Below are 13360 nucleotides of genomic sequence, written 5' to 3'. Positions count from 1 at the left end.
GGGGGAGACTTTGGGGGAGGAGGAGGAGGATTTAGAGCAAAGAAAAATGATAATGTGTGAAGATGCCATGCTGAAACCCATACTTTGTATGCTAACCTCCAAGATTAATAAAAACAAATTAACATTTGCCCAGCAGGGCTTGTATGAATAATGGTTACAAAGTGTAAAAGTACATGAATTAACTAACTGTACTTAAAGACTTTGTCTGCCTCCAACACTTTGAATACTGTAACAAAAACATAATCCAAGTTGCAATTCAGTCTGTCTATCTATCTATCTATCTATCTATCTATCTATCTATCTATCTATCTATCATTTATATCTATCAATCACCTATCCTTATCTATATTTATATACCTATCATCTGTTATCTATCTATCTATCTATCTATCTACTTATCTATCTATCTGTCTGTCTGTCTGTCTATCATATGGGTCTATTTATTATCTATCAATCATACCTATGTGTTATTTACCTATCCTTTATTGTTATCTCTATATTTACAGAAGGCTCCATTGTGATTAAATATAATACCATAACATCTACAAAGCGCTCTCCATTATTGAGAAGAATGATCTACTGTGGGATTTATCTAGTGTAAGAAATGTCTTGAATTAGTTGTGAGTCTAAAATGGTAGACATTATTAAAACTTTAGGATTATTTTGTTTTCTAGACTTTTTAATGTAATCAAAATCTAGCTCAACTTTGTTAGTGGAGCCCCGCATAGATTTCTTAGCTGAGGCACCGGGGTGGGGGGTAGTTCAATTAAATACAACAGATCCATGCTTGAACTCTGAAGCAGGGATGGCAGAGATTTAAAGGGTTGTTCATTAAAGAAGGTATCCCTGGAAATGATTCTAAACGCTGTAGGTTCAAGGGGAATGATAAAATATCCTTGCCTAAAGGAGCTTGGCACCAGCGGGAGTCAAACAAGCAACAGCACATCCCCTTCTGTCTGACAAAGCAGTTGATCAGTGAAGTTGATCTGTGCAACTTTTATCTAAGATGCAACTTTCTTCTTTCTCCAGTGAGAAAACCAAGGCTCAGATATCCGGGAAAGCTCAGTACATCCCAGAGTCTCAATTTAAATGAGTTGGTCACATACAGGCTTTGGGTAACAACTGGAAAAGCTAATGCAAATGCAACGTCTCACACAGTACCTGAGGCGTTTCATACCTGGCGCAACACCAAAGTGCTTGCTGTCTATGTTGCTGTTCACCTCTCCCTTTCCCTTGGGTTCAGATAATCATTAAAAGAATTGTGATGGGGGAGGGGAAGCCTGGGTTGCACATGATCAAGGCACAGAGCATGGACTTCTCAAAGAATTAGTGAAAGAATTTTAAAAAGAATGGCTTTGTGGCTCCAAAGAGAGTTCTCTCCATAGCACCCCTTCCTCGACTACACACTTACATGCATATAATTACACACGTGTATTTATGTATGCATGGGGAAGGCATGAATATATGCACTTGCATGTGCACTGCAGAAGTATCACCACTACTTTAAAAAGGTCCGGGGTTCTCTGGAGGCCGCTCTCTCATTTGTTAGGGGGAGGGTTAAAAAAAAATCATGAAATACCATTTGAAACATACATGAAAGACAGAGTCCCAATAATCTTTGCCCAGGGATGGCCTTGTTGGAGAGGGCTTTGGGGAAGTAGGTTAGGAAGGTTGACTGTGGAAGACTGTGGATGTCAGAGTAAGGAGTTTGCATCCTGCATGTCTGTTTCATAGCAACGGAGTGGCAAGGAAGATGCTGTTTCAAGCATCTCTGGTGATGTCAGAGATCAGCCTAGTCTGCACTGGTAAAGAGCAAGAAGTAATGGCAAACAGGGGAGGTGGTGAAGTAAGGACAAAAAGAGGTCCTTAGGTTGAAGATCAAAGAGGCAGAAATGAGGGCTGGGTCACCTGCTGACAGGGCTTGGGGCAAAACACACACAGAGGTAGCTGTCTTGGAAAGTGACAAGAGACTTGTGTGAGGAAAGCTGAGGGAGGAGAGAAAGTGTAACACTGTGAGAAGGGTGTGAGGGCTGCTCCTCATGATGCATTAACATGCCAAAGGACTGATTCAACACCAGTCCAGGGATGAAGAGTGGCCAAACCATGAATGCACTAATCTTTTAATATGCAAATGCTCTCTAATGAGGACTAATGTTTATTCAGCGAAAGAATGCAAAAGCCCTTAGTTTGCCAAAATATTGTCAGCCCACTTCAGAGGTGATGAATGATTTTGTTTGCATGTGTATTAGCTCCCTCCTCCTCCCCAGTAGTCAAGGCTAAATGGCAGTTTACAGCTCATTTGTGACAAATGACACATGGTTTCAGAAAACCTTTCTACCAAGTTAGTACAGGAAGACTCCCCTGGCAAGCAGTATCTTTAGCCCAGGTTCAATGGTTACCTTGAACTCACCTCTATGATTGATTTTACTAAGGCCAAAATGATTCCCTAAACCTACCTTTGACATGTATCTTTTATCTAAAGCCAACCAAATAATTTTAATTTTCTTAATGTTGATGCATAATAAATGTTCTATCTGCCTTAGGCGTGAAACAAAATTATTGATATTCTGTGATTATAAATCTATTTTATTTTTATAACATATGAGTCTTTATATTTTCCTTTCCAGAATACATGCATCTTTCTAGAATTACACTCTACTTTTGTCGAGGCTGGGGCTTGTGAACGAATAGGCAGAGGACATAAAACAATATTCCTTTCATTGAACACCCATACCAACAGTTTAAGCCAGAGACGAACTGTTTGCAGCGACCCCCTTTTTGTGTATAATCATTTATTTTTCTAGAGTACTTGGGGGTTGAACTCTTGGATAACTAAGTGATCTAGCATTGCATATTCTATAACCAGTTTTATTTGCTGGAAAACATAGGTAGGCAAAAGCCTTTGTAAGATTAACTGTGACACGTGACTTGGCACCTGGAGACAGCATCTGTAAGGTAAGATCGATCTCCAGTATCGTTTCAGTGTGTAACTGAAACCTCGTGAAAGACATCAATGTGGACACTTGTGTAAAGACTATTGCATGGACTGACAAAATGCAGGCAAACACATACCATCAATCGCGCCGTATTTAAATGTGCAACATATTTAAAACTCTTATATGGCAGGAAGGACAAGGACAAGGAACCCAATGGCCACTTACATTGTGATAAGAGAAGGGTTGCCTACAAACGCTCGCTCCGGTATTGACCTGATGTTGTTGCTGTGGAATCCTCTAGAACGAGAGACAAATATTACAGAAAGCCTTTGTGTGTGCGCGTGTGCGTGTGCGTGTGTTTACTAGCACTCTTTGCTCTACCATGTAAACACAATCAGCATCTTTAGTAGTGATCAGAGAACAGGCCACGCCTCCCTGCATCTTGAACTGTGTGTCTACTGCAGAGGGGCAGAGGGAGAGGGGCCGTGCTAATCCCAACTGTGCTTTATGGAAACAGGACATCACGTTCTAAAGGGAAAATCGTTTTGTTGATATCCAGTAAAGAACTGTTGCCTAACAGCTTGAGTGGGGGCTGTCTTTGGAGAGAGGATTAAGATCACTTCCAGTTTGAAGCTTGGGAGAAGGGAAAATTGACTGCAGCCGCTATGATGGTAGAGATGGATTAGTGGGTCTGTAGTAACAAATCGAGTTCCCCAGGTTGGGGCAAATGTATCTGAATGACAGCGAGGCAGATTCAAGGATCTTTGGGTTTTCTAGGACTGTGGCTGTACGCATGCGCATGCGTGACAGTTACTACTGCCCCCTTCCGTGATTCTCTGAGGCAGAGCCCACAATGGCTTTTTCCTTATAAACAATCTACCTGTCCATCTGCTTTGTGGAAATAAGGTCCCAGTTTTTTTGTTTGTTTTTTCAAGTGTTAGGACAGTGCTTGAAGACGCTATAGGGTTTTTTTTTTTTTTTTTTTTTTTTTTTTTTTAGATAAAAGGAAAAGCTAATTAAAAATACCCAATGGTCAAAAGTTAGTTTACCTTTAGTGAAATTGTGCTTAAAGGATTAAATAAGGTTCACCTAGCATTCAGAGAATACTGCATGTAATAAAATATATGTGAAGGAGTCTGTCACTATGCATAGAACACAAATTTTTACTCATGTAATTTTATATTTGTGCAACTCAAAGATGTCTAGATTCCTAGAAATGTTTAACAGATAACTAAATCTGGCTACAGTTGTTATTATAAATATATAAAGGATGTAAATGGCACTAGAACACATAACACTTAGGAAATAGGTTATAGAAACATAAAGTATATGCTTTTACATGCAAACACGGGAGGTCACATATAAATCTTAAAGCTCTGGTGATTTTGAAATCAGTTAAAACATATTCAAGTACACGTAACTATTATATAAATTAAAAAAATTTCAGCTGTCATACATAGCAATCATGCCAATTTTAAAATAACTTTTACAAAGAGTAAGAGTTCATTCATCAAGCCGGTCTTCACACTTACAGTTCCTTAAGGTTGGAGAGTGTCTTGATTGCAGTGGGGAATTCATCAAGGTTATTATAATTTAAATCTCTGAAAATAAGAAAATGAAATCTTCGGTGAAAACATTTATTTATTCTAGGTACAAGGTAAGTTGGTATGCTATTCCAAAAGACCGGAAGATGCTTTTTGGGAGATGATTTTTCTCCTTCCTCCAGTGGGTCCCAGCAATGGAACCCAGTTCATCAAGTTGAACTGCAAGTGATTTCACCTCCTAAGCTATCTCTAGGGCCCTGGCCACCAACAGTCTGAAAACATTTGCATTACAATAGTCATTACCCCAAAGAAACCGAAATTTCCTGCCAAAAACCAAAGGCTTCTTTGGGTCATTTAAAACAGGGAGGGACCTGCCACAGTTTTAACTCTGAAAAGGAGTGAGGTTTGCTTGGTGGGCTCCAATCACTTCAGGATGGAACTCTCCAGTGGGAGCTGGTTCACAGAATTGGCAGCTGCTGTTTGCACTCTTCAGTCTGGGATCCATCCCTTTTCTTGTTCCCCCTTTCCCGCTAGGAAGCAGGACCAGAACCGCCTTGTTCCTGGCTCACAGGGAGAGCCTGTGTCTCACCCAGCCTGAAGTCCAGTACAAGATATGTGTTTGGAATGGTTTCTGTGATACACAGGACTCTTAACAAAGATGTAAAGTCTAGAGTTTCCCCAAATTCCCAAATGATGATCCATTCAGAAATCTGATGTTTGTCTTGGTTTGTGAGGCAATGCCCTGTATCCCATACACAGTGATAGACGCACCAGAGAGGCTCAGAATCATTCATTTCTCTATCTGTAACGACACGAATGGCTTTCAATGCCATTCCTCACACATGTTTTATAGACTTACTCTGCCTACTCTTTATATGAGAAAGGAATTGCTGTCTGGTCCCTGGGTATGGCGGATTTCCCCAGTGACACAAAAAACCCTTTTGGTAAGGCAATCAGATGTGGTTAGAGCTCTTCAGTAGACAAAATTGCTATTTAATTTTAAGAGAAAGATGATGTGGCTGAGTTCTACATGAATCAAGATTCCTACTTGTCTGGCAGAAGCCATCCTTAAGCTGTTCTGCATGCAGGAAACTCAAGTTTTTTTTTTTTTTTGTGGACCATAAATTTTCTTCCTGTTTGTAAATCTCTCCAGATGGTCTTTTTTTCTTTTTCTTTTTGATTAAACGAGGACAGGACCCTTATAAATTACTTAGCTTTCTAGTCAGGGAAAGGATGAGGTTGGGAATAACCAATTTACCGATCCTCCGTAGCTCTGGGCAAAGTGGGGCCAAACAGTAAGATGTACAGATTTTTGTCCTGAAACTTTTTTGCTTTGTGGTACTTCTAAGCATTTTTCTGTAAGGCTAGTTCCTCGCTCAGGACTGGGGATGGAAAAAGCGTTTGTGGAAACACCCAGGAAAACTGATCTTGTTTCCCAGTTTTGTTTGTTTCCTCTCCAGTTGTTCTGTGGCTGGGGAAGTGAAAGAGTTAATTAATGAGAGGAACAATGTAACTTTTTCCTAACAAGGACACTGCTCTGGGGGGGGGGGGGGCGGGCTGTCCAGATCATGCCTGAATGAGTTTCCTTTTGACACTCGTGGAGAGGGGAGCGGAGGGACAAGTCATTCTGGAAGGAGAGTTGTAGGTGTTCATCTGTTATAAGAAGACCCAGAATAGAGGGCTCTCTGGAAGCTGGTTGATATAGAACTAGGTAGGAGCTAAACAGGCCATGGGTAAGTTGTTATAGTTCATACGCAAATGAACCATGTTCCCTAGGGTCATAGAAGACTTGGTTTTGTGACCACCACAAAGGCCTTGAGAGATTGAAAAAGAATAAAGGTATTGTATTTTAGTATTAAAATGGGAAGGGACTTGGGGCTATTGCTGGAGCCACCTTCCTGGACTCGCACACTCAGATCTTTCTGCCCACTACACACCTATCCTTACTGCACTTTGTCGGTTCAACAGGGCATTTCAGATTATCTCCTGGAGGAGGAGGAAGAGGGGAAGGAGGAGGCTTGTGCTCCGGGTAGACTGTGTGATCTCATTCCTGGCTCTGGGATCTGACTGGATTCCCTTTTATCAAAAATACCAACAAAAAATCTGAGCTATTTCTGTTGTTGTTTGTTTAGAAAGGGGCCTTACTATGTTGGGCCAGGTGAACCACAGACTTCTGGGCTCAAGGGACACTCTGCTAAAGCCTTGTGACTAGCTCGAGGCCACAGGCACATGCCACTGCCACCAGTGGGAACTTTTGTCCTATTCTTGGAAAGTAGCACCTAGAGATAAACATGGATTTCAGAATCAGGTTACAGAACTACTGGCGAAATACGTAGTCCTGGTAAAGTAACTCAGCGGACTCCAGGACAGGCTAGGAATGGCTGCTTAATAGGGTATTTGTAAAAATGATTCAAACAATGTACACCACTGATCACGCGAATATTCTGTACGTGGTATAGTCTTTTGGATTGCTTCAGTCTGAACCTTATTCCCAACGAAGGGGCTAGATCTCAGGGTCGGCAGCTTCCCTTGGGCAGAAGGGCTCAACTCACACCCAATCCAGTGTGCCTGACCAGAGCGGGTGCTCCTCAGAGGAGAATACACATTCCTAAGCAGGCAATAAGGGATCACTTATCAGATCTCATTTAACTTTAATTTATCCCCATAATTGGCCACTCTCAAGAGATTAAAATGGAATCACAACTTTATTGTTTAGCTCTGTCTCTCTGTCTCTCTGTCTCTCTGTCTCTGTCTGTCTGTCTGTCTGTCTGTCTCTCTCTCTCTCTTTCTCTCTCTCTCTCTCTCTCTCTGTGTGTGTGTGTGTGTGTGTGTGTGTAAGATAAAACCACCGTATATATCTGTTTAAAGTTCAGGCTATTAACCAAGCCAAACATCACGTTTGGCTCTAAGGCTGTTTTGATTCCTTCAGAATATTCATGAAAACACTGGGAAAAGGGAAACAAACAGAAGGTCAACTCACAAAGTCTCCAGGCTGTGGAGTCCATCAAAGCATTTCTTTCCCAGGGAGTGGATTCTATTATTATGCAGATGCCTGGAAGAGAGCATTATGGGCCGTGAGGAACAGCGAGGGCAGATGGGATGGTGAAAACTGAGGAACAGCAGTTTGGATGTCTAAACCCAAAGACATATAAAAGATGCACAAATAGTAAGAAATGAACGTTAAAAAACATCCCCTGTGCTGCCTTCACTGTACAAGATTCTAAGCATTTGAGGCGACTACTGTGTGTGTGGCAATGTGACCGATTCGCCTTTTTCATTGTCCTCTCCAAGTGTGGTTTGCTCATGGTGAATTGGAGACATGGAGTGCTCAACAGAGACTCTATCACTGAGGTCATGGGACAGAGGGAAGGTCACACATGGATATCACTCCCAGAATGGGGCTATAGGTCAACAAGAAAGGATGTTAGTGACAGGGCACAGTCATCAGACCTTTTCTGCTGCCCACAATTGGTAATCTTGACCAACTATTAATGTGTACGGTCATCGTCTTAGGCTCAGTTGATATGTCAGTTATGCCAGAGTCAGTGAGAACAGCTGTGTGTACGACTGAAAAGTACACTAACTCCCAAAGAGATTTTGGAAAATGGGTTTAAGGGAGGCAAGGTTAAAAAAAAAAAAAATTAGTCTTTGGAGAGATGGCTCAGTGGTTAGAGCACCGACTGCTCTTCTAAAGGTCATGAGTTCAATTCCCAGCAGCCACATGGTGACTCACAACCATCTGTAATGGGATCTGATGCCCTCTTCTGGTGTGTCTGAAGACAGTGAGAGTGTGCTCACATACATAAAATCAATAAAACTTAGTCTGGGGTGGGGGAACCATCACAGAACAAAGCCATGGCCAGCTTCTTCAAGGTCAGGGACATCATATTCATGTAAAGAATTCAGAGTAGAGAAACTTGGTAATATCCCTTAAATTTACTTATTTATTTTCCAGACTTAAATCTTTGTCTTAAGAAATAAATTTTGGTTTCAGGTGAGACCTACGTGTCACTTATTCAAGGTCTTTTATATGCCGAGGATGAGAGAGGGGATGGAGCGAACCCCAAACAGATGAGTCTACATTCTCGTACAAGTACCTGGTGGGCAGTCAACGTCAGCAGTGCATTAGGCTGGGAGAGGACAAGAGAAGCATCTTTGTTCCTCAGTAGGGTTTGTGTCCTAGACGGCTGTCCCATAAGCATACGGCTTGGCAGCCAGCCTGTGGTGTACCAGATGCTGGTAGGACCTATGAGAGGTGAAGCCTAGTGGAAGGAAACTGGGTCACTGAGCCTTGTCCTTGAAGGATCTACAGGGTCCCCAGCCCTCTCTCTATGTTTCCTAGCTGCTATGAGCTGAGCAACTTTGTCGTACCGTGTATCACTCCTCAGAGTGCTCTACTTCACCAAAGGGCCAGCGCAGTCAATAACCGTGGAAGGAAATCACTGAAACTGTAAGCTCAAACTCATCTTTCTTTCCGTTACCTTTCTCTCCCTCCCTGCCTGTTCTGCCTCCTGCCTCCCCTCCCTTACACGATCTTCCTCTGTAGCCCACCCAGCTTGACCTATATACACCTCTATATACACCTATATACATACATAGTCAAAGGCCATACCTGGGACTGATTTTCAAACTCACTGCACCCTCTTGCCTCTCAGCCTTCTAAACCCCTAGAATTATATGCTTGAGGCCCCATGTCCAGCTTTATCCCAAGCATTCACCGTAAAACGAGCACACCAGACGAGTACATCTCTTAGTTCTTCAGGTAGCAACTGCATCCAAAGATCAGAGCAAGGTAAATGTTGGTTGTTCTATTACGCACACGGGGGATGCCGCTTTACTGTCAAAGAAGACTCCTGACTCCTTTCCAAACTATTAGCTGAGAACCATTTTGTAAACTGGAGAGAGGTGAGGCCTGGCCTGGAATCCTATCCTGGTGTGGTGGAGGCAGGATGTCTTTAAGGACTTTGAGGTCATCTTTGACTGCACAGCAAGTTCAAGGCCAGTCTACGTGAAACCTTGTTTCCAAAACCCAACCCAAACCAAACCTAAAGAAATCTAGATTCTCCAAGAGAAAAAAGGCTGCAGGGAAGCAGAATTGCTCTCAACAGATAACGACCTCCTCTCGTTCTCCCCTTCTCTCCCTTCGCCGCCCTTCCCCTTTCTTCCTATTTTCTCTCTCCTTCTTCTATCTTTACTAGGTCTCGGACCCAGGCGCAGATGCTAGACAGTCTGCGGTTGGGATACACCCCCAGCTTAGCAATGATCTGCCTTCTTTTTCTTAATTAAAAAAAAAAAAAATGCTTGTCAAGGCTATGAGCATAGTTTACTGACAAAGTATTAATACTTGTCCAGCTAGCATTGTGATGTCTGGTTCCATCCCTAGGACTGCAAAAAAAAAAAAAAAAAAAGTGTGTGTATATATATATTTCAGAAAATTGTTTCATTCGATTTGTGATGATTTCTTTTAAAATGTGAAATAGATTCCGCTAAGGTAGATGTGCTATTTGAGCTTTGTATGCCCATCAATGTTTATCGATAATCAGGTCTATCAGATGCTTTTAAAGTCATCCACACAATTGGAAAAGGTATGTCATTTATGAGTGTCTCAAGAGTCTTTCCCTCTCTTTAACATGCCTCCATTCAAGTTTTGAGGTCCACCCCTTTAAGGCTAAGATCTCAGAGGGGAAAGGTGATAAAGAGAGAGCCGAGTCACTCAAACTTACAGAACCACCAGGCTGGAGAGGTTTCCAAAAGCATAGTCTGCTATGTGGTGTATTTTGTTCAGGGCCAACGTCATGGCTTGCAGGGCTGATAAACTTCTGAATGCCTGGACAGGGACCTCTGTGAGAGCGTTGTCATCTAGCCACAGGTGCCTCAGGGAGTGCAGGCCACTGAAGCAGCTGGGTGGTACGTAGCTGATATGATTGGCATCCAGACGCCTGGAAGAAAAGGTATCAGTGTGGGAAACAGCGAGGCTTAGGCAGAGTAGGACTCAACTGGAATAGGTATTCCGTGCTCATTAGCCAGAGCAAAGCAGTCTGGGAGCTCCAGGCCCCAGACAAACTGAAACATTTTTTCTCTTCTGATCAGCCCTCTTTACTCATGGTTAGATCCCGAGACCCATGTTCCCCCCAGCCCCCTTGAGGTGCTCTGACTTTCTTCCAGGTTTGTGGGTACATGCTTTCATGCACTGGAAGTGGCCTCTCTGAGGTGTAAAATTGTGTCAGGCTCACGTAGATTTTCTCTCACCTCGTTCCCACCCCAAGCCAGATGAATGGCTTTGCCAGCCCAGACTGTTTGGAACATATGAGACAGCAATCTACAAGGTTGTTCCTAAGAGCTGGGAAGAGATTGCTTCAGTATTTGAAAAGAATCAGCAGTTCTGAAAGGCTGTTCGATAGGCCCCTGGGAAGAGCTTTGGAACTGCCTCTAGGAGCCTAGCCGTTTGCCCTGGGCAGGTGCTTGTTCTTCTGACAGTTTAAACGGATAATAAAATTAGCAGCTTTGCAACTCTTGCTTTCTTTTCCCACTTTCCATTTCTTTTATTTTCTTTCTTTGTTTTGTTTTGTTTCTTTTTAAAACGGGGAAACAGTACTAAAAATAGGGCTGGTTAATAAGGTGCTGTAGCCTCTGAGTCAGCAGAGGGAGTGCAGGACATTTATTTTGTCCCAATTCAAGGGCAACAGTGGCTGTAATTAAGCTGACCTAATGTTTCTTGTGGATATGACAAAACTGAGGTAGTTTGAGTTTTTTTTTTGGGGGGGGGTTGAGGTATATGAATTCTTGAATCACGGTCAGGGTTTTTGTTTGTTTGTTTTTGTTTTGGTGAGGTATTTGAACAATTGAATCACCACTGTCAATCAATTATGAGCCCATAGCGTTACCACTTTTTATAAGACTTTACATTTGCTTGCATTTTGAAAACTAGAATTAAACAAACAAACAAACAAACAAACAAATGAAAGAGTTGCATTTTATGCTGCTTATGTAGTAGGAAGGATTAGAAAATCGCAAGAGGATGGATTAAAAAAATGTTTTGGAAGCATTTAAGACTAAACAGATGCAGGGAGCGGGTGAGAATCACAGAACAATCTGGTGCAAACCAAATCTAACCGGTTTAGAAATGGAGAGAGCTGTCTGTGGTAGACAGCTGATCCCTCTGGAAAGCAGATTCCTCACTTTTGGCCACATACATCATTGTAGTCATCCCCCAGTTCCCACTTCCGTCCCATCAATGGGACAGGTGACTCCCGATGGGCCCTGAGCCAAGCTTCAGTAATAACTGAGGTAAGGTCACTTGGAACAAACGTTATGGCTTGGCTGTCATTGCCAGTACCCACTCACGACCGTGGGAGCTGAGACAGGGTCTCCTGACACGGCAGGGTTCTGTCAACAAATGAGCTGGAGGAGCTTGGGGGAAATCCATCACTGTCTCCGGCCCTTTTCTCCAGCAATCTGCCTGTGCTACGGTACAGTACAACTTCCTCAGGGTGAGGGGTAACTGATTTTATTTGGCTAGAAGTCCATGTTTAAACTGGGCATAACTACTGCCTTAACCGTAGCTTCTCAGTTGCACCCCACGGTGGGCCTCCGGTGCGCAAGGCAATTCGTCTTTCTATTCTAGTTGCTTAGGCTTCGGCGCTGCAAATCGCTCCCAAAAAGCTTGCAAAAGACAAACCTCCAAGTTTGATGCACTGTTGGGGAAGCCTACAAAAGATTCTGTCAGCAGGGAACCATGGGCTTTCTCCTTTGTTATTTTAAGTTGGGACAGGCCAGGAGTAGCCAGAGAGCACTCGCCAAGGTGAACACATCCATTCCTTGGGCTAGGCTCCTCTAGGGACCATCCCCTCCCCCAAGACCCAACTCCCACCCCTGCTCGCGACCCTCCTCAGATGGAAGATTAAAATCTGACCATACTATTTAAACAAAATTCTGTCTGAAACAGAGAAGTCAGAATAACTGCTGTCACATGTTCAACGCTAATGAGCACTCCCAGACCTGTGGCTTTTTAACAGACTCTAGGTGTCCTGGGCGGAGCCTTGAGATGTCTTTCTACGATACAGTTTTATCATTTAGGAAACTCCCTGTGACAGGTGTGGGAAGGGCTGAGGTCCCCTCTATGCATGGCTGAAAATGTCATGATGGAACCCGTTACTCTATAAATTAATATACACCAGTAAAATATATAAAAACGCAAACTCCGGAAGACTGTGCCCCCTAAAGGTAGTGTTTTAGAACCAGAGTCTGCCCGAAATTCCACCTTCATGCAGATATGAGTTTATTGTTTACACTCAAAGGCACTATCTAGTTCAGTTTGTAGAAAATCAACAAATAAAAATGTAAATATTTACAGGGTGTACCCGTAATGTTTTATTACGAGTATATAATGTAAAGTGATTACCTAAATCTTATTAAACGTATTTATTCTTTTCATACATGCTTTTCGTGGTGTGTGAATTTCCGAAAATTTCAAGTCTACATCGTTATTAATTATAGTCCCAGACCTCTACAGATCAGAACTATAAAATAGGTCACCAATAACTTCAGCGTGCTAAGGCTCTGTGTCTTGTGACCAGCCTTCCCCAGTTTTTGCCATTAACCCCCAGGGCCCTGGCAATCATCCTTCTGCTCCATTCTCTGATATCTGATTTAATTCTAAACTCCCCCAAGGCTAAATCAGAGTATGAAATTAATTATCTACTCGCTTCACAGGTGATCCTTACACAACAAGGTTAAGCCTGGTAGTGGTCACTTTATAACTTATATGCCTGGAAAATTCGACATTTGAGCAGAGAATTAAGGCTTCTGTACAGTACAAGAAAGAACATCTACACACTGGGGCTGGTGAGATGTGTCACTGGTTAAGACTCTTTCTTGCTG

The 13360-nt window shown here is 42.6% G+C and overlaps 1 protein-coding gene across 1 annotated transcript in view; it reads right to left on the bottom strand.

The window, feature by feature from the left end:
• The window catches only part of LGR5 (leucine rich repeat containing G protein-coupled receptor 5), a gene marked incomplete at both ends in the record, with an annotated part of 113478 nt that overhangs the window by 13704 nt on the left and 86414 nt on the right, over positions 1-13360 (bottom strand). Inside the window, 4 exons of the mRNA XM_080934993.1 lie at positions 3162-3233; positions 4469-4537; positions 7461-7532; positions 10204-10419. Coding sequence (XP_080791119.1) covers positions 3162-3233; positions 4469-4537; positions 7461-7532; positions 10204-10419 — 429 coding nt within the window. The remainder of the gene's footprint in view (positions 1-3161; positions 3234-4468; positions 4538-7460; positions 7533-10203; positions 10420-13360) is intronic.

The sequence above is a fragment of the Micromys minutus genome (assembly GCF_963924665.1).
Source record: "Micromys minutus genome assembly, chromosome: 22".
Taxonomy (NCBI): Eukaryota; Metazoa; Chordata; class Mammalia; order Rodentia; family Muridae; genus Micromys; species Micromys minutus.
The sequence above is the reverse complement of the archived record's forward strand: the minus strand, read 5'-3'. Positions and strand labels throughout refer to the sequence as shown.